The sequence below is a fragment of the Oryzias latipes genome, chromosome 15 (genome assembly GCF_053564925.1).
Source record: "Oryzias latipes strain Hd-rR chromosome 15, Olatipes_Hd-rR_3.1".
In the NCBI taxonomy this organism is placed as follows: Eukaryota; Metazoa; Chordata; class Actinopteri; order Beloniformes; family Adrianichthyidae; genus Oryzias; species Oryzias latipes.
In genome coordinates, this window is record NC_136251.1 from 31,330,224 (window position 1) to 31,351,053 (window position 20,830).

At 43.0% G+C, this 20,830-nt stretch overlaps 3 protein-coding genes across 9 annotated transcripts in view; 2 read left to right on the forward strand and 1 right to left on the reverse strand.

Annotated features, from left to right (window-relative positions):
* Positions 1–141: 141 nt before the first annotated feature.
* LOC101172841 (E3 ubiquitin/ISG15 ligase TRIM25) lies at positions 142–3,681 on the reverse strand. Of its 2 annotated transcripts, XM_011484749.4 has the most exons (6): positions 3,016–3,681; positions 2,838–2,933; positions 2,526–2,759; positions 1,164–1,186; positions 956–1,089; positions 142–868 (listed from the first exon to the last, which is right to left on the reverse strand). In XM_011484749.4, exons 1-6 carry the CDS (start codon positions 3,562–3,564, stop codon positions 276–278), a joined length of 1,629 nt encoding a protein of 542 aa, XP_011483051.2. In that variant the 5' UTR covers positions 3,565–3,681; the 3' UTR covers positions 142–275. The 2 variants fall into 2 exon arrangements, with proteins under 2 accessions (XP_011483051.2, XP_020565444.1); XM_020709785.3 differs by having other exon boundaries at positions 2,526–2,933.
* Positions 3,682–4,960: 1,279 nt separating this feature from the next.
* LOC101173087 (delta-1-pyrroline-5-carboxylate synthase) lies at positions 4,961–13,504 on the forward strand. 2 transcript variants are annotated; one of them, XM_023963373.2, is made up of 17 exons: positions 4,961–5,156; positions 5,544–5,667; positions 5,758–5,909; positions 5,992–6,141; positions 6,421–6,525; positions 6,593–6,751; positions 7,188–7,278; positions 9,441–9,565; positions 9,652–9,796; positions 9,878–9,951; positions 10,054–10,153; positions 10,394–10,614; positions 10,699–10,836; positions 10,915–11,110; positions 12,256–12,377; positions 12,475–12,757; positions 12,838–13,504. In XM_023963373.2, the coding sequence occupies exons 2-17, from the start codon at positions 5,562–5,564 to the stop codon at positions 13,017–13,019; spliced, it is 2,349 nt and encodes a 782-aa protein (XP_023819141.1). In that variant the 5' UTR covers positions 4,961–5,156; positions 5,544–5,561; the 3' UTR covers positions 13,020–13,504. The 2 variants fall into 2 exon arrangements, with proteins under 2 accessions (XP_023819141.1, XP_023819142.1); XM_023963374.2 differs by having other exon boundaries at positions 6,593–6,745.
* Positions 13,505–13,722: 218 nt separating this feature from the next.
* The window catches only part of ate1 (arginyltransferase 1), a 46,602-nt gene continuing 39,494 nt past the window's right edge, over positions 13,723–20,830 (forward strand). For 3 of the 5 annotated variants that reach the window (XM_078931615.1, XM_004077495.5, XM_078931617.1), the window contains exons 1-5: positions 13,723–13,895; positions 18,453–18,516; positions 18,777–18,839; positions 18,991–19,094; positions 19,192–19,401. In XM_078931615.1, coding sequence (XP_078787741.1) covers positions 13,787–13,895; positions 18,453–18,516; positions 18,777–18,839; positions 18,991–19,094; positions 19,192–19,401 — 550 coding nt within the window. In that variant the 5' untranslated portion in view covers positions 13,723–13,786. The remainder of the gene's footprint in view (positions 13,896–18,452; positions 18,517–18,776; positions 18,840–18,990; positions 19,095–19,191; positions 19,402–20,830) is intronic. The other 2 variants (XM_004077494.5, XM_011484750.4) reach the window with 1 other exon arrangement.

Here is a 20,830-nt window from a genome sequence, read left to right on the forward strand (position 1 = left end):
CTGTGATGTCATCATTTTTTGGGGGCGGTCGTTCGCCATGGCCGAAATTCATAATTGCGTGAGTTTTTGAGTTTGTGGCGGGGATCAGATTTTCGGCCAAAGCTGCAGAGAGAAAGAGAAATGGTGAAATCCGTCTGTTCCCTGTGGTCCAGGACGGCTGTGCGACAGAATGATCATTTTTCTTAAGGACATCTGACACAAGATGTCAGAGCAAATAATCAGCACAAAGCAAATACAGCAAATCTGTGGTCCAAACTACATTTTGGTCTCCAAATTCATTTCCCCCCATCACCTCCTTGCCAGTTCCAGGAATCTTTAATCCAAAACAAAGAAAGCGGCTGCTTGTTCAGTCCGTTGATGTCGATGCAGGGGTTGAACATGGGGTAGAGAGGCTCTGTGGTCTGGATGTAGAAAGAATGAAGCAGGGTTATGGCATCGGCATCATAGAAGGACAGCTCCCCCTTCTGGATATTTGCCATGATGCCTAACTTTCTCACTCGCTTTGTCACTGAAAGCCGTTTTTCTTGCGTGTCATGACATGCCAGGTACTGTCCTTCTCCATGGTAGATGCACCAGGAGGTGTTGTCCACACCCAAACAGGAAGAACCCGGAGTCAAACTGGCGTTTCCATCCGCCGATGTGGTGGTGACCCCCACCATCCAGTAGGGTTTGTCCTGGACAATGACTTCCCAGTAGTGCTGTCCACTGGTAAAGCTCTCCAGAGCCAAGACACTGTACTGGGAGTCGTAAGGACGAGGGCCTGGTTCTCCACTGACCGGCTGGCGCCTCCAGAACACTTGTCTATTGTCCTTGGATATTTCCAGATTTGGGTGGGCCGTTTTAGAGTCCAGAGCAGGCGAACTCAGATCTGCAAAAAGGAAATGAAAAAGAGTTTCCATTTAATGAAAAGTAAATAAGAGAGAGTGACGGTGGATCTTCAAACGTTGTCACTAACAGGACCACATTCGTGGAAAGTGTTGGGACAGAGCCACAGAAAGGTCATCCACCAGCCTCTCGACTGTTCTCAGCTTCTCAGGCTCACACAGGTCCACATCGACGGTCTGGATCGGTGAGAAATCCACAGGATGGCTGCAAAAAACAGGACAAATATGGGTCAGGAAAGGGAATGTACTAAATACAACATTTCCTGTCAAAACACTCACCAAAGTTTCTGCGCTGTGATTTGCTGTTGTGGAGAAAAAGGTCACGTTAGTGTTTTCATTAAAAAGCCTTTGAGCTGCACATTTTTATCAAATACAAAGTCTGTCAATTCATTTGGACACGCGTGATGAACTATTGCTGGTAAATAACAAACATGTCATTCACACTTTTGAGAGCAGAGAAAACTCCCTGGAACGGCAGTTACAAAAGCTGCAGGGACTGCAGAATAAAAATAGCCCTTTGGCTAACTAGGAAATGTTTATTAATATGCGCTGTCCCCTATATTAAATAAAGAAAAAAAGAAAAAGTCAAATCCACAACCCACTGATGTGGGTGACGCTCCGATCATCTTTTGATCTTTCGTCAAAGCGTTCCCAGTGATTTTTTTTTTATGGTGATTGTGCTGTTTTTAGACAAAATCCAAAAACCTGTGCCATTTTCTAGAACATAGTCTTGCAGAGCAGCAGAAGTTCATTAGAAATTTACCTCTCAGTTGTGGGTGACACTGTTGGTCTGGACCCCCCCCCCCTTCCTAATAATATCTCAGCCACTAAAAGACGTTCATGGGTCTATTTGTCTGCAGGTGGATGGTCTTAATTTTTTTAAATCTATGTCCTAAATCATCAGAATAATGCCACAAGAACATGTTAACAACACCATTTTCATCAGAGTGGGTTTGTTGTTTTTGGTCCATGTGTGATTAGATGAACATGGTGAGATAAACCCTGATTTTGCAGAACACATTAAAGACCAATAAAGACAGCTAAATGTTTCCTTTTCATGTTTCTTCTGCTGTCGTCTGATTTATTATTATTATTTAGTATTATTGCCTCACAGCAAGAAGGCCCCCGGTTCAAGTCCCGGCTGGGGGACATGAAAAACACAACATCAATGGGGGACCTTTCTGTGTGGAGTTTGCATGTTCTCCCCGTGCATGCGTGGGTTTCCTCCGGGATCTCCGGCTTCCCCCCACCGTCCAAAAACACGCTACATAGGTTGATTGGCAACTCTAAATTGTCCATAGGTGTGAGTGTGAGAGTGAATGGATGTGTGATTGAGAATATTCCACCCTGCGACAGACTGGCGACCAGTCCAGGGTATCCCTTGCCTACGCCCAAGTGGCCGGGATAGGCTCCGGCAGCCCCGTGACCCCGAAAGGGAATAAACGGTTAAGAAGATGAATGAATGAATGAAAAAGGTATCCAGCCGATCACCTGGATTAGAATGTGGGTTTTGGAAAGTTTGGGGGCTCTTAATGAAACAAAAAAATAAAATAAAGTGCATCAGTTCACACTATTTAAGCAAAAACACATTAACATTAACAAATGCCTTACTTAGAACACGACATGGTTATTTGGGCTTACCTGTAGGAATTTGAGATCGTTTGTTTGCTGAAGAAGTAATTTGCTTCTGGTTCTTAAACTGTCAATCTCTTGAATCTGAGTTTCCATGATGCTCCTCTGGGACTCCAGCCAGTCTGTCATGTACGTCTCCTCTGCTTCGATGATCTGCATCATCAGGCGTTCGTCTGCATCCAGGACAAATCGGATCCTGCTGTATTTGTCGGAAATTCTTTCCCTGAAGTCTGCTGCAAACTTCTGGAAAACATGGAGCACAAAATGTTCAACGGAGAATGTTTCAGCAGCTAAAAAGGAAGGATGTAACCATGACGGTACCACAGTTTGTGTGTACAGTGACTCCAACGCCTTGATGGCGTGCTCAGCTTCGCCCCTCCTCTTTAGCAGCTGGCTCATGTTTGTCTCCAACATCTTCTAAATACATAAATAAAACAAGCATATAAAAAATGCATCAAAGTACTTTAGCAGAGGCAATACAGAAATGTTCAAGAAATACTTTTAGGTCTGCACTGGCTTCGTGGAGCTGAGAGGCCTTGTGGTGTTTGTGCACACCGACCAAAACACACAAACAGCACACAGGAACCATTTCCTCCACGCAGAAGAGCTTCAGTTGGTCCCGGTGCTCCCTGCACTTCAGCGAGAATGGATCGCTGGTTACATCCACCAGAGTGTGCTCCCTCAGAGCAGACTTCTGCCGGTGCTGAAGGGCGTGAGCCTGGCACACCGAGGCATCACAGGTCAGACAGGTCCTCACAGCCACCGACGGCTTCTCCAAGCAGTGATCACACCAGACCGTCTGCTCCTCTGCGGCTGCAGCCACGCCCTTCACTTTGGACCGGAGGACAGGATTCACCTCCAGAGTGGGCTCGCTGGTGAAGAAAATCTGACACTCTGGGCAGAAGAAAGGGCCCTTAGAAGGGGGGTCTGTTTCCCAGACCTCCTGAATGCAGGTCAGGCAGAAGTCGTGTCCACACTCGAGTGTCACGGGCTCTGTGAAGAAATCCTGGCAGACGGGACATTTCAAACCGTCCTCGGCTGCGTCCATAGCTCTGACTGCAGTGGTGACCCAGAGGGAACAGTACTCCCAGCCTTCCTGCTCATGAAAGTTTCACGGGTCTCTCTTGGTGAGTTTACATCCCTCATAAGCCTTAGTGTCACGTTACTGAAGACGAGCAGAACCCACTTCAAACCAGACAAACACACAAAGAAAGGACATTTTACCAAACGGATCTGCAAATCACCATGGGTCAAGGGAGATTCACAATTATTCTTAATGATTTAATGACAGTTAAAATCAGAATCTATGGAATCAACAGTATCTTTGGTATTTTATTAGGGGTTTAGATTTGTGATTACTAAAGTTCAAGAAATTACAAAGCAATATTTAGATCTCAAAGAGGCTGGATTCTTTTACCTCGTCCATTAAAATAACTACTTTACTTTGACACTTTATAAAAATGTACTTTTTTTTAAATTACTGGAGCGAAACACAAAGACACAACAACTGACCAAAGTTCTGTAGAAAATAAAACATTTTTAAAACAACTTCAGTGCCTAAAACAAATAAAAGAGCATGGAGAATCGGTGAACAGATGATAAAACACGGGGGATCTGCTCACAATGGAGGCAGCATTTTTGTACAAACTGAAATTGAGAGATGACAAATAGACTCACACCAAAAATAAAAAAAACATTGCTCTGACATGTTGCATCTCATGTCAGATGTACTTTTAATCCAGCCTTCGGTGACAAACCTATTGTTTCGAAGTACAATGTGAGAAAAGCGGCTTTAAAAGCAAATATTTTGTAGATAACGTTTTTACACAACTTGTTTAGAAATGCAACAGAAATGCAGAAGTAAAGCAATACAGAAATTGAAGTAAAAATAATCTTCAGTTATTTTGGTTCTCAAAAAGCAGTATCTTTTGGATACAATGTATTCGGTAAACTTTTCTTTGGTTGAATGCTGTACAGCCTTCAACCCATTCTTTCCCTGTTTCTCTTTCTTTATTATTATCTTCCACCATTTTTTGCCGCATAAATATTTTCCAGCTATTTTAACCTTTCAACTACTAAAATGTTCAGCTTTTTCTACTTTTGGTCCTTCAAATCCTTGAACTTTTCATATATTCCAGGATTTTTGCCTCCAATGAAACACATAAGGAATCCTTGGTGCAGAATCTCGCTGGTTTGATACCCGACTCTGGCATTTTGATATCTATTTTGTTGTTGTGCTGTTTTTCGATTGATTTCACTTTGATCATTTGTTTATTTATTTTTCAATTATGACCCTTTAAGTTTCATTTTCATTCAGCAATATAGCACCCAACCCTGCATTTTCCTCTGGAAACGCAGCTCCTTCTAGTTCTTGCTGCAATAATTGAAAGTTCTTGCATGGGTCAAATCTGATTGGTTCTTGTCTACGTGCGTGATGACGTACCTACGTAAAAAGCTCGAGCCCTTCGCGTGCTCATGGACGGTCTTCTGCGTAACTCTGTTTGGTGAATAGCTGCTAATGTGAGCTTCCCCAACAGCGTGGATGTGGATGTGGCAGCACCGGGAGTCTGACTGACGCGTCCCCTAACCGCGGTTCCCTCACTGTACATTCAGGAAAGCTTTTAGGTCCGACATTATCAGGTAAAACCACTTTTTGTAAAAACATTATTATTGCACTTTTTTCTCTAACAACAACAGCAGAAGTTTACAGTAGCTAAAGCTAGCTAGCGTTAGCTGGCGTCCGGCTTTATTGTTTGTACTACCGACACGCTGCCTGAGCCTGAAGTCAGTTTTACTGATATATTAGAATTACAATTTACTGTAATTCAGTCTGTCTGAATAATACCGATTTAATTTTGTGTGAATTAAACGTTTAACGAGTACATTTTCAGGGTAAAGTAACAGAAAGCTGAGGCGATGCCGCTTGAACGGTCCTGACCCCCAATAGTTTCTGATCTGACGGGAGGTCACTCAGTCAGTCCACTGAGACCGTAGCCCGGCTCTGACCCGCGTCCATCTCTGCTGCAGGGCTTCTGTTTCTGCACCATGTTTGCCCGGCTGGCCTTGTGCTCCCAGCTGCCCTCCAGGACCCGGCGCGGTCATGACGTCTGTGCAGCTTCCATCATCATCAGAACCTTCTCTCAGGCCAAATGTAAGTTTGACATGACTCTGGCATGATGCAAAAAAAATGGCTTCCCGCGTGGTGTTGTCACGCGAGCCTCTTCTTGTGCCCCCCCTGCAGTTTCTCTCCCACGGCCACATGGGAAGTCCTTTGCCCACCGCAGTGAGCTGAAACAGGCCAAGCGGATTGTGGTGAAGCTGGGCAGCGCTGTGGTCACACGGGGGGATGAATGTGGGCTGGCGCTGGGACGGCTCGCCTCCATCGTGGAGCAGGTGATGTCTGACCGGGAGCTGAGGAGATGTCCCCCTCCCCTCCACCGGCTCTTAACCCCAAGCGCCGTCTTTTCCCCCGCAGGTGGCCGTGCTGCAGAATCAAGGACGGGAGATGATGATCGTTACGAGCGGCGCCGTGGCTTTTGGGAAGCAGCGACTGCGACACGAGATTCTGCTGTCTCAAAGTGTCAGACAGGCTTTGCACTCTGGACAGAACCAGCTCAAAGAGATGGTAATGATGCCAGCAAGTATTGTGGATTTACCTTTCATAGGTGAAGTATGGTGGCCCAGAAGGGTCACAACACTTAAGATTTGCAACACAACACAAAATAACATGTTACAATTCGATTAATTTGATTTTGTCGTGTTGTGAGTTAATTTTTGTAGTGTTGTGACGAATTGTAGTGTTATTTCGTGTTGTGATGCGAAACTAAAGTGTTGTGACCCTTCTGGGCCACCGTAGTGAAGTGAACTGATTTATCTCTCAACCCGGATGCTTTCCATGATTCAGTCAGTTCCTGTGTTGGAGGCACGAGCGTGTGCAGCCGCTGGACAGAGCGGGCTGATGGCGTTGTATGAAGCCATGTTCACCCAGTACAGCATCTGCACGGCACAGGTATGTCCTCGTCTGACCGTGCAGGAGAACCTCACTGCGCGTTTATTAACGCTTCTCACATCTCTAGATCTTGGTCACAAACCTGGATTTTCATGATGAGCAAAAGCGGCGCAACTTGAACAGCACGCTCCACGAACTGCTGAGGATGAACATCGTTCCCATCATCAACACCAACGACGCCGTAGTTCCTCCCCCTGTTCCCAACAGTGACCTTCAGGGGGTAAATGTGGGTACTGGGTGATGGGCATGCTGGGAATACCAGGAGGTGGCGGGGAAATCCATCTGTGTAACATATTGCATGCTTCCTAATGGTCTCTCATCACATTACATGTATTTTTTTGAATGTATTTTGTTGTCATCTAACTTATTTTAATGAGCAAACATCAGCTGATGTTTGCTATTGGTGTCTACTTTAAAACATTCTACTGTTTAATGACTTTATTTGTATTTAACCAGGATAATTCTGGAGATTGAATCATTTTTTTGAATGAATAAAGCTTTAATGATATAGCACCTTAACACTTTTTGGGTTCCCTGAGTCCCAGACTGCTGCATAAAATGACATCTAATTACTTTTTAAAGTCTAGAAAAAGCAACAGTTTCGTGAAACCTCACATATTTGAATATTTATCCTGACTTAACGAAGTTTCTCTTAATTTCAGGTCATAAGCATCAAAGATAATGACAGCCTGGCCGCCCGCCTCGCTGTTGAAATGAAAGCTGACCTTCTTATCGCGCTGTCTGACGTTCAAGGTAACAGAAGTCGTTTCTACTTTGCTCAAACTTTGTTAAATCAAATCATCTCTTCAGCCACTGTGTCCAAATTGGAGGGCTGCGTTCTTCCTGCGCTGCATTTGTAGCTTACGCCGCGACAAGAGTTGTCCAAATTCAAAGACTTCTTCAATTGCTGTCAACGAATACGGCCTTCTTTTCCCCGATTTCAAGGATTGGTCTGGTGTATCCATCTTTGTTGTTCATATCCCAAGATGCATTGCAGCTGAACCCAGAGATTTTCTGACCCAGAGTTGGAGATAATTACACTTTTTTTATAATTAAACCTCCAAGATTAACAGTTGGATCAAATGAGCCAGGAAAATGTTGAGCTCAAACCCGGTTCACTACTCCTCTCTGTTCGGGACTCACGGTTGCTAGGCGACAGGACATTGACTGATGTAACGGCTGGAATGATCTAAAGCAGGGGTGTCAAACTAAATTTCACAGAGGGCCACATCCACATAGTGGTTGTCTTCAAGGGGCCAGATATTACTTATACGTGTAACCGAATGTAATCAAAAATAAATGAAACTACTTCTTCATGTTAAATCATTCATTATTTATTTATTGTAACTCTTTAAAGCAGTGCTTCTCAATTATTTTTTGCCAGGCCCCCCCTAGGAAAAGAAAATGTTTCGCGCCCCCCCTGACCCCCCCCCCCCCCCCATAACCCCCCCCCCCCCACACACACACACACAGACACACTCGCGCGGTGACAATACATCAGGTCAGTATCTATAAAATTTGTATACCTAAAATTGTATCTTTTAACACTAACAAAAGAAAAAAGCAAAATAAATCCACTTTCAACAAATATTAACTTTATTTAGCCACAGAAACCCTGTTCTAGTCTAAAACAGAAAAGAAGCTGAAAGTACCTGAAATAAAAAAAATCTGTCATTCCTTATTTAAACTAGAAACATTTTGACCAACTGAACCATTTGATGCTGAAAAAAATAATTCAATCAATAAATAATATTAAATCTAAATTGATCTGAAACATTAACACAGCAGCACCAATATATTTTACGTTTTTAGTCTGAAGAAATAGGTAAAAACGTGCTGATTTTTTTTTTCTAAATGACGGATTTTTTATTTCTGATCTCATAAAAGTGCAGCTGTTTTCCTGCATTACCTGCTGTCTTTATGTCTGTCTGACACCAACTAAACCACAGGCAGACAAAGAAAACATGGATGGAAAATAAAGACACGTCATCAAAATGTCTACAAAAGTTCATAAAGAATGACATTGTTAGCATGAGCTTAGGAATCTAAGGGCAGCGGTGATCTTGGGCAACAGGCAGCGGTAGCAGTGGTCCGCGTGCCCCGATTCCCCTGGCAGACAGGGCCCACACCACCCCTCCCCTTTCGTTCTCACTCGCGCAGCCGCGGACAGACAGAACAGACAATAGGAACCGAATAGTGGACCAGATTATTTTCCAAGCACTGAGCCGCTGTCACCGCTGCCCCCACGTTAAATTTGCGCACCGGACAAACCTGTGCCTAAAACCGCCACCACCGCGCGCCCCCCCTGGCATCGCTTCGTGCCCCCCCCTGGGGGCGCGCCCCACTATTTGAGAAGCACTGCTTTAAAGTGACAATTACAGATGCATAGAAACATATGTTTGCTTGTTACTTTAGCATAAATCCTTTTACGTTTGATTCTGTCAGGTTAGGTTATATGGACAGTGTTTAAGTCCTAATGTTTAGTTGCCCAATCCGATAGTTTAAGTTCAATTCCCCCTAGATATGAATAAATACACACCGATTTCTATTTTTCATTTTAAGAAGATAAAAACTCTTATGCTCTCGCGGGCCACATGAAATGACATGGAGGGCCACATTTGGCCCCCGGGCCTTGAGTTTGACACATGTGATCTAAAGGCTAGACTCGTCCACGTTCACAGCCGTTAACATCCGGCCCATCCGCTCGACGAAGGACCTGGCCAACGTCGCCCGGGAAGGACGCAGCCCTCAAATTTGGACACGCCCACTGTGTTTCCAGGAAGTGTTTGTTTAAAGTTTTACACACAAGAAAAGCAGAACTAGCCGGCTTTACTACAAGAATTGACCACTGGAGTGATACGTTTTCCGCTTTGGTTACTTTCTGTACTTCCAAATGACGACATTGTTTTGCGTAGGTTTGTATGACAGCCCCCCAGGAACAGATGATGCTAAGCTGATCGACATATTCTACCCTGGAGACCAGCAGTCTGTCACCTACGGTACCAAGTCCAGAGTTGGAATCGGTGGCATGGAAGCTAAGGTCCGCATGGCAGACCTCTTTTTATCTGGGTATGTAAACACGCAGCAACAAAGTGGCGTGATTCTGCTTCCTGCCGCCTGACACAGGTCAAAGCTGCTCTGTGGGCGCTACAGGGCGGGACCTCCGTCGTCATCGCCAACGGAACGGATCCTAAGGTCACCGGCCACGTTATCACAGACATCGTGGAGGGGAAGAAAGTTGGCACGTTCTTCTCTGAAGTCAAACCTGCTGGTATGGAATAAAGCGCTTTTTTAAGGAAAAATGGGCTTGTTTTGTTGTGTTTGTCACATTTGTGAATATTTGCAAAACTAGGTCCTACTGTGGAGCAGCAGACGGAGATGGCGCGGCATGCAGGCCGCACTCTGGCCTCCCTGCTGCCCGAGCAGGTGGGGTTGAAGAGGATGTGTACATCCCAAAACAAGACCTTATTTGTTTAATGACTAACTGTAAGTAGATTTTAACGAAATGTTAAAATCTCTGTTTTCCAGAGAGAAGAGATCATTTGCTGCCTTGCTGAGCTTCTAACCGAGAGAAAAGAGGAAATTCTCACAGCCAACAGGAAAGACATGGAGTTGGCGTCTGCGACAGGTAAGGTGAGACGGAGAGAAGACCTGAAGATGCGTCAAAATCCTAGTCTTCCATTTAAACACGGCTTCAGTCCAATTCTAGTTGGTTTTAGTTCAGTAATGTCTGTAGTTCATACTGTCTGTATTAGTAACTGACTTCTACCGTGTCTGATAACGAAGAACCTAAGTCTAGTTAGTGTTTAGTTTGCAGGATTCCTTTGGTTTTCTCTTGGTTTGTCAGCCATGTCTTTTGTCCTCTTAGGTTTTTTGCCGCAGCCCCTGATCAACCGTTTGAGTCTCTCAACCTCCAAGCTGAACAGCCTCGCCATTGGCCTTCGCCAGCTTGCCGTGGCGTCCCGCGACAGTGTGGGGCGGGTGCTCAGACGGACGAGGGTGGCCAACAACCTGGAACTGGAACAGATCACGGTTCCCATTGGTGTCCTGCTCGTCATCTTTGAGTCGCGGCCCGATTGCCTCCCACAGGTCGGCTGAGCATCCGTCTCTGCGGCTGAATGTGGATTTATTTTCATTTCGTTTAGATGAAATGTGTGTAACCTTTGAACCCAGGTGTCGGCGTTGGCAATCGCCAGTGGAAATGCTCTGCTGCTGAAGGGCGGGAAGGAGGCGTCCAACACCAACAAGATCCTCCATCAGCTGACTCAGGAGGCGCTCTCCATCCACGGGGTGTCGGACGCCATCCAGCTGGTGAGATAGATGGTGGTGTTTTTCTGCAGTTTCATGGAGTTATTGGGATCTAATCTGTGCCGCTGCTGCGTCTTGTAGGTCAGCACACGGGAAGAAGTGGAGGATCTGTGCAGACTGGACAAGATGATCGACTTGATCATTCCAAGAGGCTCATCCCAGCTGGTCCGGGACATTCAGAGAGCTGCCAAAGGCATCCCCGTCTTGGGCCACAGTGAGGGCGTTTGTCATGTTTACATCGACGCCGATGCCAGCATAGACAAAGCTCTGGACATTGGTACGTATTTACTGTGATTTACTGTGCGCTTCTTTTCCGTCTGGTAGTCATGTAGATATTAATCTATGTAAGATCTGTCAATGCTTAATTTAAGACATGAGTTTAAGGGTTTGGGGTCATGGAAGACATAAGTTACTTTAACTAAAACAGCAAAAATATATATATATTTCTCGTGTTTCTGCTTTTTCTAGCAAACGCTTTAATAATAATAATAATAATGGATTAGATTTATCTGCGCGTTTCCAGACTCTTCCAATGTGTCCATTATTCATTCATATACTTGGTGATGGTAACTACTGATGCAGCCACAGCTGCCCCGGGGCAGACGGACAGAGGCGTGGCCGCCCCTCTGTCCGTCACCGGGACCGACCTGCCCGACCATCTGAGCCACTGTCGCCCATAACTTTAGGGAGTTATGTTTTAAAATGTCTGCCCCAAATTTCAAAAGGAAAGAATCGATCCTATGATGTAAAGTTGTTGCTGTCAATTTGTCGTTTACACATCTATTATGTTATGTTCACTGTATTTGTCGTGACATCTGACATCTTATTTCCCTAATGTTTCGTTTTTGCAAGCAGCTCCTTCTTAAGCCGGAAAACTGTGGAGGAAAAAAATAAATTAAAGTCTGCAGCTCAATATCATTGAAAAGAAAGGAGAGAATTTTCCTTAAAAGTCTGATTTTTTTATTTCCTCCTATAATCAAATCTGCTATTGGGTTAAAACAAGTCTGTTGGTGCTTGACAGAGTTAAAGTCCCACTCTAATAAACTGCGGTTTATTAGATCCAAATAGCTGTGTCGTTTTCTGGGACATAGTTTCTGCAGAGCGGATAAATGCAAACGGATTCATCAGAATGGGGCGGAGCAGCCCACCAATTGTAGCACCTGCGTCACTGCTACAGGAGTTTCCAAACAGCCTTTTGTTGTTTTGTTTTTTTGTCTGCTCCTGTTTCACAACAGTTTAAAGCAATAAATGCTCAGAAATGCAATTTTTAATCTGAATTTTCTTTTTTAATATCCATCATTACAAAAATGCACAGTTTAGTCTGTGTTTTAGAATAATCCAACTCCAGACTTCACCCTACATATTAATATCTTCTTATTGTAACCCTGGATTTCTAATAACTTTTGACATCTTGTGTTCTAGTCAAAGACTCCAAATGTGACTACCCTGCAGCCTGCAATGCTATGGAGACCCTCCTAATTCACAGAGATTTACTGCGAACTCCTATGTTTGACCAGATCATTGATATGCTGAGACAGGAACATGTAAGAAACCTACGCACACACTGAAGTGTGGAGCTCATGGAGGTCCAGAAAGTTGTTAAGTACAACAGTAGTGTGTGAGCTTTTTGTCTTCTTTCAGGTAAAAATCCATGCAGGTCCGCGGTTCGCATCTTATTTAACTTTCAGCCCGTCTGAGGTGAAGTCTCTCCGCACCGAATACGGCGACCTCGAATGCTGCATTGAGGTGGTGGACGGCATGCAGGACGCCGTGGACCACATCCACAAATACGGCAGCTCCCACACGGACGTCATCGTCACGGAGAACGAGGAAACAGCTGAACAGTTCTTACAGCAGGTGGACAGCGCCTGCGTTTTTTGGAACGCCAGCTCTCGCTTTGCTGATGGGTACCGCTTTGGCCTGGGTGGGTATGCGTTATTTTGACACATTTCTGGTCATTGATTTACTTTTGTGTTCAAGCGGCACTTTTACGTTCTCGTTAAGGGGCCGAGGTCGGCATAAGCACAGCAAGGATTCACGCCAGAGGCCCCGTGGGTCTGGAGGGTCTCCTCACCACCAAATGGGTTCTTCGGGGAGAGGGACAGACTGTATCAGACTTCTCTGAGCAAGGCAGTATGAAATATCTACATGAAAACATCCCAGTTCCTCAAGGCGGTTTTCGTTAGGTGCACAGAAAGCTGTCCTTAAAGAGAATAAACTGTTTTGTTACTGCCAGTGGTCTGTCATCTGCTGCTTCATCACCTGTGTGAGTCCACTTCAAAGGTTCAGAAGTGAATTCAACGGAGAACAGATGCTACTCCTTTGACTCGATTGGTCAAAGTTCTCCATAAACCTGTGATCCTGTGCTTTAAATATATACAAACCTCCTGAAACGGCGATTTGATAAGAGGAAACTCATATTAATGTCATGCTAAAGTATGAAAGATTGCATTTAATGCACAAGATTTTTCCCTGTGAATCTATTATTTTAAGATAAAAATGGAGAATGATGGTTACACCTCCTGGTATTTTTATAATGTATTTTTTATACATTCAGATTATTCCTAACACTCAAAAAACTGCAGTTTTATTTTGTGTGGCATATTGGTTCTGATTTGGTTTGTCCCTTTTTGCACAGATAATTTAATAAATATTGTGAATACTTCCTTAATCATGACTTTGTGGTTTTATATTTATGACAAAACTCTTTATTATGGCAGCTTTGTGGTCATTTGCGTTTTTCTTTGTCACAAAAATTAAACTAGTTTTATAGTATCACTGTTCAGGCGGTAACTACTAATGGTTTTTGTGAAATAAAGAAAATCTTCCTACATATTGACATTTTCCAAGTTCCCACGACCTCTGAAGGCATCAGTGGTGACGCATGGAATGTGGGCGGAGTTTCCGGTGGTCGCCCTTTGACCTGTCGAAGTCAGCTGTGTGTCCTGCGTTGATGGTGAAGATGGCAGGGGACTCCTCCTATACCATAGTGGAATACTTCGGTGGGGATGACGGATACCGCTGCGGTTACTGCAAAAATGACAAAGGAAACTTCTCTCATGGTAATTTATTTGTCACGTAGAAACGCGGCCGTAGATTACATGTTGTGCTAACGAGCTAGCTTCATGAAGCTAGCCTCTGAAGTCACCGGCTCAGCTGTGGGGAGAAATGTTAGCCGTTGGTACTTAAGCTACATGAGCAGTCCGTGTGCGCGTGCAAGTTTTATAAAACATATAAACACATTATGTGCATGTTGCTCACAGTGTATACATAAAATAGACCTTTATATAGACGGCGTTGGATTACTAAACTAGTCGTGTGTTAGCTCCTAGCATCATGCTGCTGGTCGTTTTTTGTGTTTTTTCCCCAAGAAAAAAATAAAATTTCTAAAGAAAAGTCTCCCTTTCAAAAAGTTAAGTTTCCCTTCAAGAAGAACTACTTTACATCCGAAAACGAGTCTATGCGGACTAACGCGGGCGGTGCCGAACCATTGGTACTGGTCCTCCATGTAAAACTTATGTGGTTTAATAAAGTTTTTTAAAAAAAAATCAAAATATGAAACTGGTTAAAACAGTCAAGTTCATCTCGTAGAACCATTTTTTAATGTAAAAATTCATTTAAAATATAAGGATTCATATCTAAGCTAACAAAAATGGCACCTTTAAATTAGTTAAAATAATAAAAAGAAAAATTATGAATCTATATTTATTGAATCAAATTGAATTAGTTTAACAATTAAACCTCTACGTTTCTTTACAATGTTTGTTAAATGTACAAAAATCAACCAACTGATATTTCTGTTAAGTACATTTAAGCACTTTTATCAGTTGTTTGCAGCATTGTTATCCAGAGGTGATCATTAGTTCTGATCGCTTTTTGTTTAATGGCTACTTTTTTATTTTCTTCTCTAACCGGAGACATTTATATAAAACAGGATCCTGTCAGAAATTACATGTGGTTGTATAACTTTTCAGGCAGCATCTATACATAAATATGGTGGAAAATTTGAATATTACTAGGTATATTTATGTTTTTGAACACTGTGTAAAAGACATTTTATAACCTTAGAAATGGGATTTCCTGTGGAGATCATACTGATGTCAGAGGTTAAGGTCCACTATATTTAGTCTTCATTCAGCTGCTAATGCCGCCAATGAGCCCCGGTAAGATCTCCTGTCTGATCCAAGTCAGGAGTGTTAATCTGGTTGTGTTACATTCATTGACTGTAACAATGGACAGCCCAACCCCTCCAACCTCATGTGCCCAAACAGGAAGTACGAATGCTTCCTGATACGGGCGCCGCCATGTTCAAACCAGTCGACTGGGTTTTGGTCCTGAGTCATCGTATCTATTACATCTACTGTCACCATTGCCATCGATATGATGACTCGGACCAATCTCTGTCGACTGGCCTCAACATGGCGGCGCCCGTATCAGGAAGCAGCAGTGAGGGATTCAGCCTCATTTTGCGAGAGCCGCAGGTAAGGCATTGTCTGTGGGTGACGTCACACCTCCATTCCTCCATTGTTTTTACAGTCTATAGTAGGCCTGCACAACATACCGCAAATTTATTGTTATCGCATTATCAAGCAGTGCAATATCCGTATCGCAAAAGTCAGCAAAAATCACAATAAATGGTTTCCTTAAATGTGCTAAAACAATCCCTGAAGCATTTAACGAATCAAATGAATCCATTTATGCATTTGACCAATCAGATGAGCCCTTTTATGTTAGATGTTTGCCTCCTACGTCAGTGAGAGTCATTTGGAGGATAATTTTTTTAAACTTACAAATGGTAATGATGTTTTCGGTTGTTTTGCTATATTGCAAATTATATCGTTATCGCAATATTGATCACTAATATCGCATATCGCAGGTTTTGCTCATATGTGCAGCCCTAGTCTATATGTGCAGCCCTAGTCTATATGTGCAGCCCTAGTCTATATGTGCATCCCTAGTCTATATGTGCAGCCCTAGTCTATATGTGCAGCCCTAGTCTATATGTGCAGCCCTAGTCTATATGTGCAGCCCTAGTCTATATGTGCAGCCCTAGTCTATATGTGCAGCCCTAGTCTATATGTGCAGCCCTAGTCTATATGTGCAGCCCTAGTCTATATGTGCATCCCTAGTCTATATGTGCATCCCTAGTATATATGTGCAGCCCTAGTCTATATGTGCAGCCCTAGTCTATATGTGCAGCCCTAGTCTATATGTGCATCCCTAGTCTATATGTGCAGCCCTAGTCTATATGTGCATCCCTAGTCTATATGTGCATCCCTAGTCTATATGTGCAGCCCTAGTCTATATGTGCAGCCCTAGTCTATATGTGCAGCCCTAGTCTATATGTGCAGCCCTAGTCTATATGTGCATCCCTAGTCTATATGTGCAGCCCTAGTCTATATGTGCAGCCCTAGTCTATATGTGCATCCCTAGTCTATATGTGCAGCCCTAGTCTATATGTGCAGCCCTAGTCTATATGTGCAGCCCTAGTCTATATGTGCATCCCGTTTTACTCTCATGTCTTCTCAGGAAGTCACTGGGTTTGTCATTTCCATTAGAAAGCATCTAAAAGTGTTGATTCAGAGGCTTTTATTTTGTAGTCCTCGTTCTGCAGAGGTGTTTTTTTGTTGACCGTCTTCATTGTGATCGCTGCTTATTTTACAGTAAAGGCAGCTGCAGCGTCAAAGGCATTGATTCGTGTGCTGATGTTATCAGTGGTGGGAACGGAGCGGCTGCGATCTGCCATCGTCTGAGGCCGTTATGCTTCAGTGGAGGCTGAAGAACAGAGCGGCTCCTCCTGCCGGGCTGCTGATCCATTTCTACTTTTTTCATTCTTTTAAAAAAAAAGCTACTGGATTTAGAATTTAGTCCCTTAAAAAACCACACAGTCCTTTTTCATGATTCACAAAATGATTTGTTGGTAATTTTATTTACATTTGTAGTATTTGTACATGCAGGTCACATTAGATAAAAATTTTCTTCATCACGTCTCTAAAGAGTCCAGCTTCGCTCCACCGTGCCTCGCTGATGGGTTTGTCTGATAAAGTCCCACTCCAACGAGGTTTTCATCTGTTTCCAAGGCGTTCCCAGTGGTCTTTAACTCTGATGACGCTGTTTTTAGCCAAAATCAATAAACCGGTGTCGTTTTCAAAGATATAGTTTCTGCAGAGCGGCAGGAGTTCAGTAGAGAGTCCCCTCTAGGTTGTGGGCGGGACAGTTGGCGTGGAAGTAGCCCTTCAATGATATCCCAGCATTCCTTTGTTTACACTCTCTCCCGCTAGCTTACAGTCCCTCACAACCCCAAGCTAACACTAGTGTAGCTAAAAACAGCAGCAGTATTAGATCCATCCATCCGTCCAGTTCTGATCCAGATTCCAGCTCAGACCAGGAAAACAAAGACGTTCATGGATCTGTTGGTCTGCAGGTGGATGATCGGAATGGAGCAGAGCGGGAAGCTTATGACCCGCTAACCACCGTTTCTGTCACGGCTGAGCTCTTTCAAACTGCCTCTTTAATCTACTTCTGATCCATGGCGATTTGAATAAAGAAATACTCAGAACTTAAATCATAAATGTCTTCTATCATGAGAAAAATGCTAGAAGAACACGTTAAAAACACAACTTTCATCGCAGTGGGTCTCAAAGAACTGAACCTATGCAGTGAACCCCACTGATAATCTCATTTCACTGCAGAGTTTGTTACAGCTGTTCATCTCACCATGTGTTTCTGACACACGGCTTTACCAGCCCTCACCATCCTAACGGCAGCTGCACTGGGTTTTTATTTTTGTGTTCTTGTCATCAGTCTGGTAATGAAGGAAAAACTCACAAAAGTTACTGAGATATCTGAAAACGGACAAAACAAATCCTTTGTCTATAGCAGATAATAATAATAAAATAGAGCAAAAAGAGACATTACTTTTGAAACGTTGTAAAACAGATGAGACGGATGTGACGATCTCATTGCCCCCCAGGAAAGATTGTAAATGGTCGTGTTGTTTTGTATCACACCAAGTCTTCTGCTGTGACTGAGAACATCCGGCTTCAGGACTCGCCGTCAGCTTAGTGAACTGAAACGCCTGATGTCAACTTCAGCTGGAGCTCCGACCCGCAGAGCTGCTGGATTTTTGGATTTCCACTCAGGCGCTGTGGGAATGACCCTCACGGGATGCCGTCATCAAACAGTGAATTAAAAATGTCTTTTTTTTTCACCGTACAATTGACAAACCAAAAACCAATGAAAGTTTAAAGTGAAATTGATTTTGCTTTTATTTCAAAGTTTATTTTAGTAAAATAAACACATTGAGTTTGACAATGTGTTTATTGGTGAAAAAATTGGTTTATATATGGTGAAAAAAAACTTCCAGGTGTTTGTAATTTCTTACCTGATCTCATTGGCGGCTGAATGATGACTAAGTTTTCCTTTTACTGTTATCGGATCATTTGAATGAGTTTAAATACAGTTTGGGTTCATTCATGAAAAAAAGACACTTTAGGTTTTTATTTTGTGATATTTAGGTTTTTTTTAATGGGCATAATTAAAGTTCATAAAATGTATTGTGTCATTATTATTTAAACATGGCAAATTCTGATAACAAAAGGACTTTTTGGTTTTGTTAGGGATGTGGTCTCACACTATGACTGTTCAAGACTACCAAGACCTGATCGATCGAGGATGGAGGAGGTAAGATTTCCTCATGGGAAGGTTGCGTTTTTGTAATTAATATTATGTTCGTCTGTCTTATTTTGTGTAGGATTTTGTCTTCCTTTAGCCAAAAGCACGATATGATCTGCTTGTCATTCTAGTTTTTATGTCCAGTTTTTTTCTCTTTAGCCTCACGGTTTGACATGTCCTTATCTGTGTCTATGCATGTTAGGTATATTACTGAGCATGACTCCATATGCTGGTGTCTGTTTGTGGCCTAAATGCATTTTGTGTTTCAGGAGTGGGAAGTACGTTTACAAGCCCACACTGAAGAAGACCTGCTGTCCCCAGTACGCCATCAGGTAAATCCCCGCACTTCCTGCTGTAAATGAAGCTTCGTTAAAAAGAAAAAAGACTCCAAATGTTGAGTTAAAGACACCAGAACGACGTCATTCCATCTGGGAACACGCAACCACAACAACAACAACAACAACTGCTGGTTTCTCTGTCTAGATGTCATGCGCTGAAATTCCAGCCTTCCAAATCCCACAAGAAAGTTCTCAAAAAGATGAACAAGTTCCTTTCTAAAGGGGAGCTGCCAGAAGGACAGGAGCCTGGTCAGTTTATTGTGTAAAAATGACTGTTAAAAGGAGGATTTCCTGTTAGAGATCCATGCTCTACTGATCTGGATTCTGGGTTTTTGGGTTTTTGAAGGTGACCTGATGGACTCGGCGTGTGAAGATGCTGGTCCTCGGGGGTCCACGAAGGCCTGTCCTTCAGAGCTGAAGTGTGCCGCAGTGACGGACGTCGGGCAGGACAAAGCCCAGTCTCTCTCCGTCGCAGAAGTGTCTCCTCCTACAAGCCCTTTAGCATGCCAGAAGGATCCCGCTTGTGTCCCGAGTGACAGAAAAGCTCCTAAAGCAGGTAGGAACCGCTTCACCACCGGGCCACGGTTATCCCCCATCAGTGCTGGTGGGGGGTTTCCGCACCAGTAAACACAAGCTCACCTGTTTGTCACACATCAACTGCAGGACGTCATGTTTGTTAATCATTTTGGTGATGAGATGAGATTAGAGCAGAACCTTAAATTAATGAATGAATTCAGGAAAGTCAGACTGATTTTGTTTGTTCCATCAGTTTTTGGTCTTTTAAAAAATATATATTTATTTAAAAAACAAAACAACATCCCAGTATTTTCTATAGGAAAATCTTAAAAGACTTTTCTGGATTTGGAAGGATTTTTTTCAATGGCAGCTGCTGATTTGGTTGAAAACTTCTCAGCATGTGAAGCGTAAACCTGCAGAAATGTTTGTCCTCTGGAGCTCGTTTCACTTTTCAGTGTTTGTTTCCAGCAGACTCTTTTCTTTACGTCATGCATTGCATTGCTCTGTACATAAAGATGGCAATTTGTGGGACGCATTTGTTGGTTGTTGCGGTGCATCAGAGTCTCGATCGTGACCCTGAATCATCAGGATGAGCGTCTGAGGTTTGATCCCGCTTCTTTCTATAGATGTACTTCAAACTTTGGTAACCTTTTCATGATTTATCTCATTATTACATGTCTGTTTTTTTAATTATTTCTGGTATAGATTTTCTGCTCAGGAATGTTAAACTTTTATTATTCTGGCCTTTGAGTTGAATTTCCCAGGATTTAAATCAAATCAACCCCTTTTATATAGGATTTTTCATACAGTGGACTTACAAGGATTTAAAATCATTTCAGCTGTTGATGCACCTCTGTGGATGTGACTGCTCTCATTGTTGTCTTGTTATTGTTGAATCAATCGGTCTTTTGTGAATTATTTTGTTTAGATTAGAAAATCCACATTTATTTGAATAGTAATTGAGCAGTTTGTGTCATGAGTCTCCTGTTTTAGGATCCTCTCAGAGCACATATATATATGTGTATATATATATACACACACACACACACACACACACACACACACACACACACACACACACACACACACACACCCACACACACACACACACACACACACACACACACTATATAGTTTTTTAGTAGTTAGGGGTTATGGTGGGAATTCAGACATAGACATAGATGTGGATTTTCTGTTGTTGTTCAGAAAAAGCACTTATGAATGGAACAATTTTTTTTACAATTCAAGTTGTGGGTCATTTTGACCCCTTTGTGGTTTTGGCTCCAGTTGGATTCTTTAAAAATGATGAAAAGCCTTCTTATGTTCTGTGTGATTGTCCTGAAGAAGCCAATGTTCTCTACCTTCTTTCACTATAGTATTAAAATAAACATGGAATTTTAAAGCCTGATCGGCTGTTATATTAGTCTTCTTCATTTTGTCCATCCTCATCAGTGCAGCTCCATGAAGTC

Excerpts from the sequence above, each read along its gene's own strand:
- LOC101172841 (XM_020709785.3), bottom strand. The coding sequence starts at position 3,564 with ATGGACGCAGCCGAGGACGGTTTGAAATGTCCCGTCTGCCAGGATTTC. Across the intron at positions 1,090-1,163 it reads ATCACAGCGCAGAAACTTTG|CCATCCTGTGGATTTCTCAC; the intron begins GTGAGTGTTTTG and ends TGTTTTTTGCAG. Across the intron at positions 869-955 it reads CTTTCCACGAATGTGGTCCT|ATCTGAGTTCGCCTGCTCTG; the intron begins GTTAGTGACAAC and ends TCCTTTTTGCAG.
- LOC101173087 (XM_023963373.2), top strand. The coding sequence starts at position 5,562 with ATGTTTGCCCGGCTGGCCTTGTGCTCCCAGCTGCCCTCCAGGACCCGG. Across the intron at positions 5,910-5,991 it reads TCGCCTCCATCGTGGAGCAG|GTGGCCGTGCTGCAGAATCA; the intron begins GTGATGTCTGAC and ends TTTCCCCCGCAG. Across the intron at positions 6,526-6,592 it reads ACAGCATCTGCACGGCACAG|ATCTTGGTCACAAACCTGGA; the intron begins GTATGTCCTCGT and ends TCACATCTCTAG.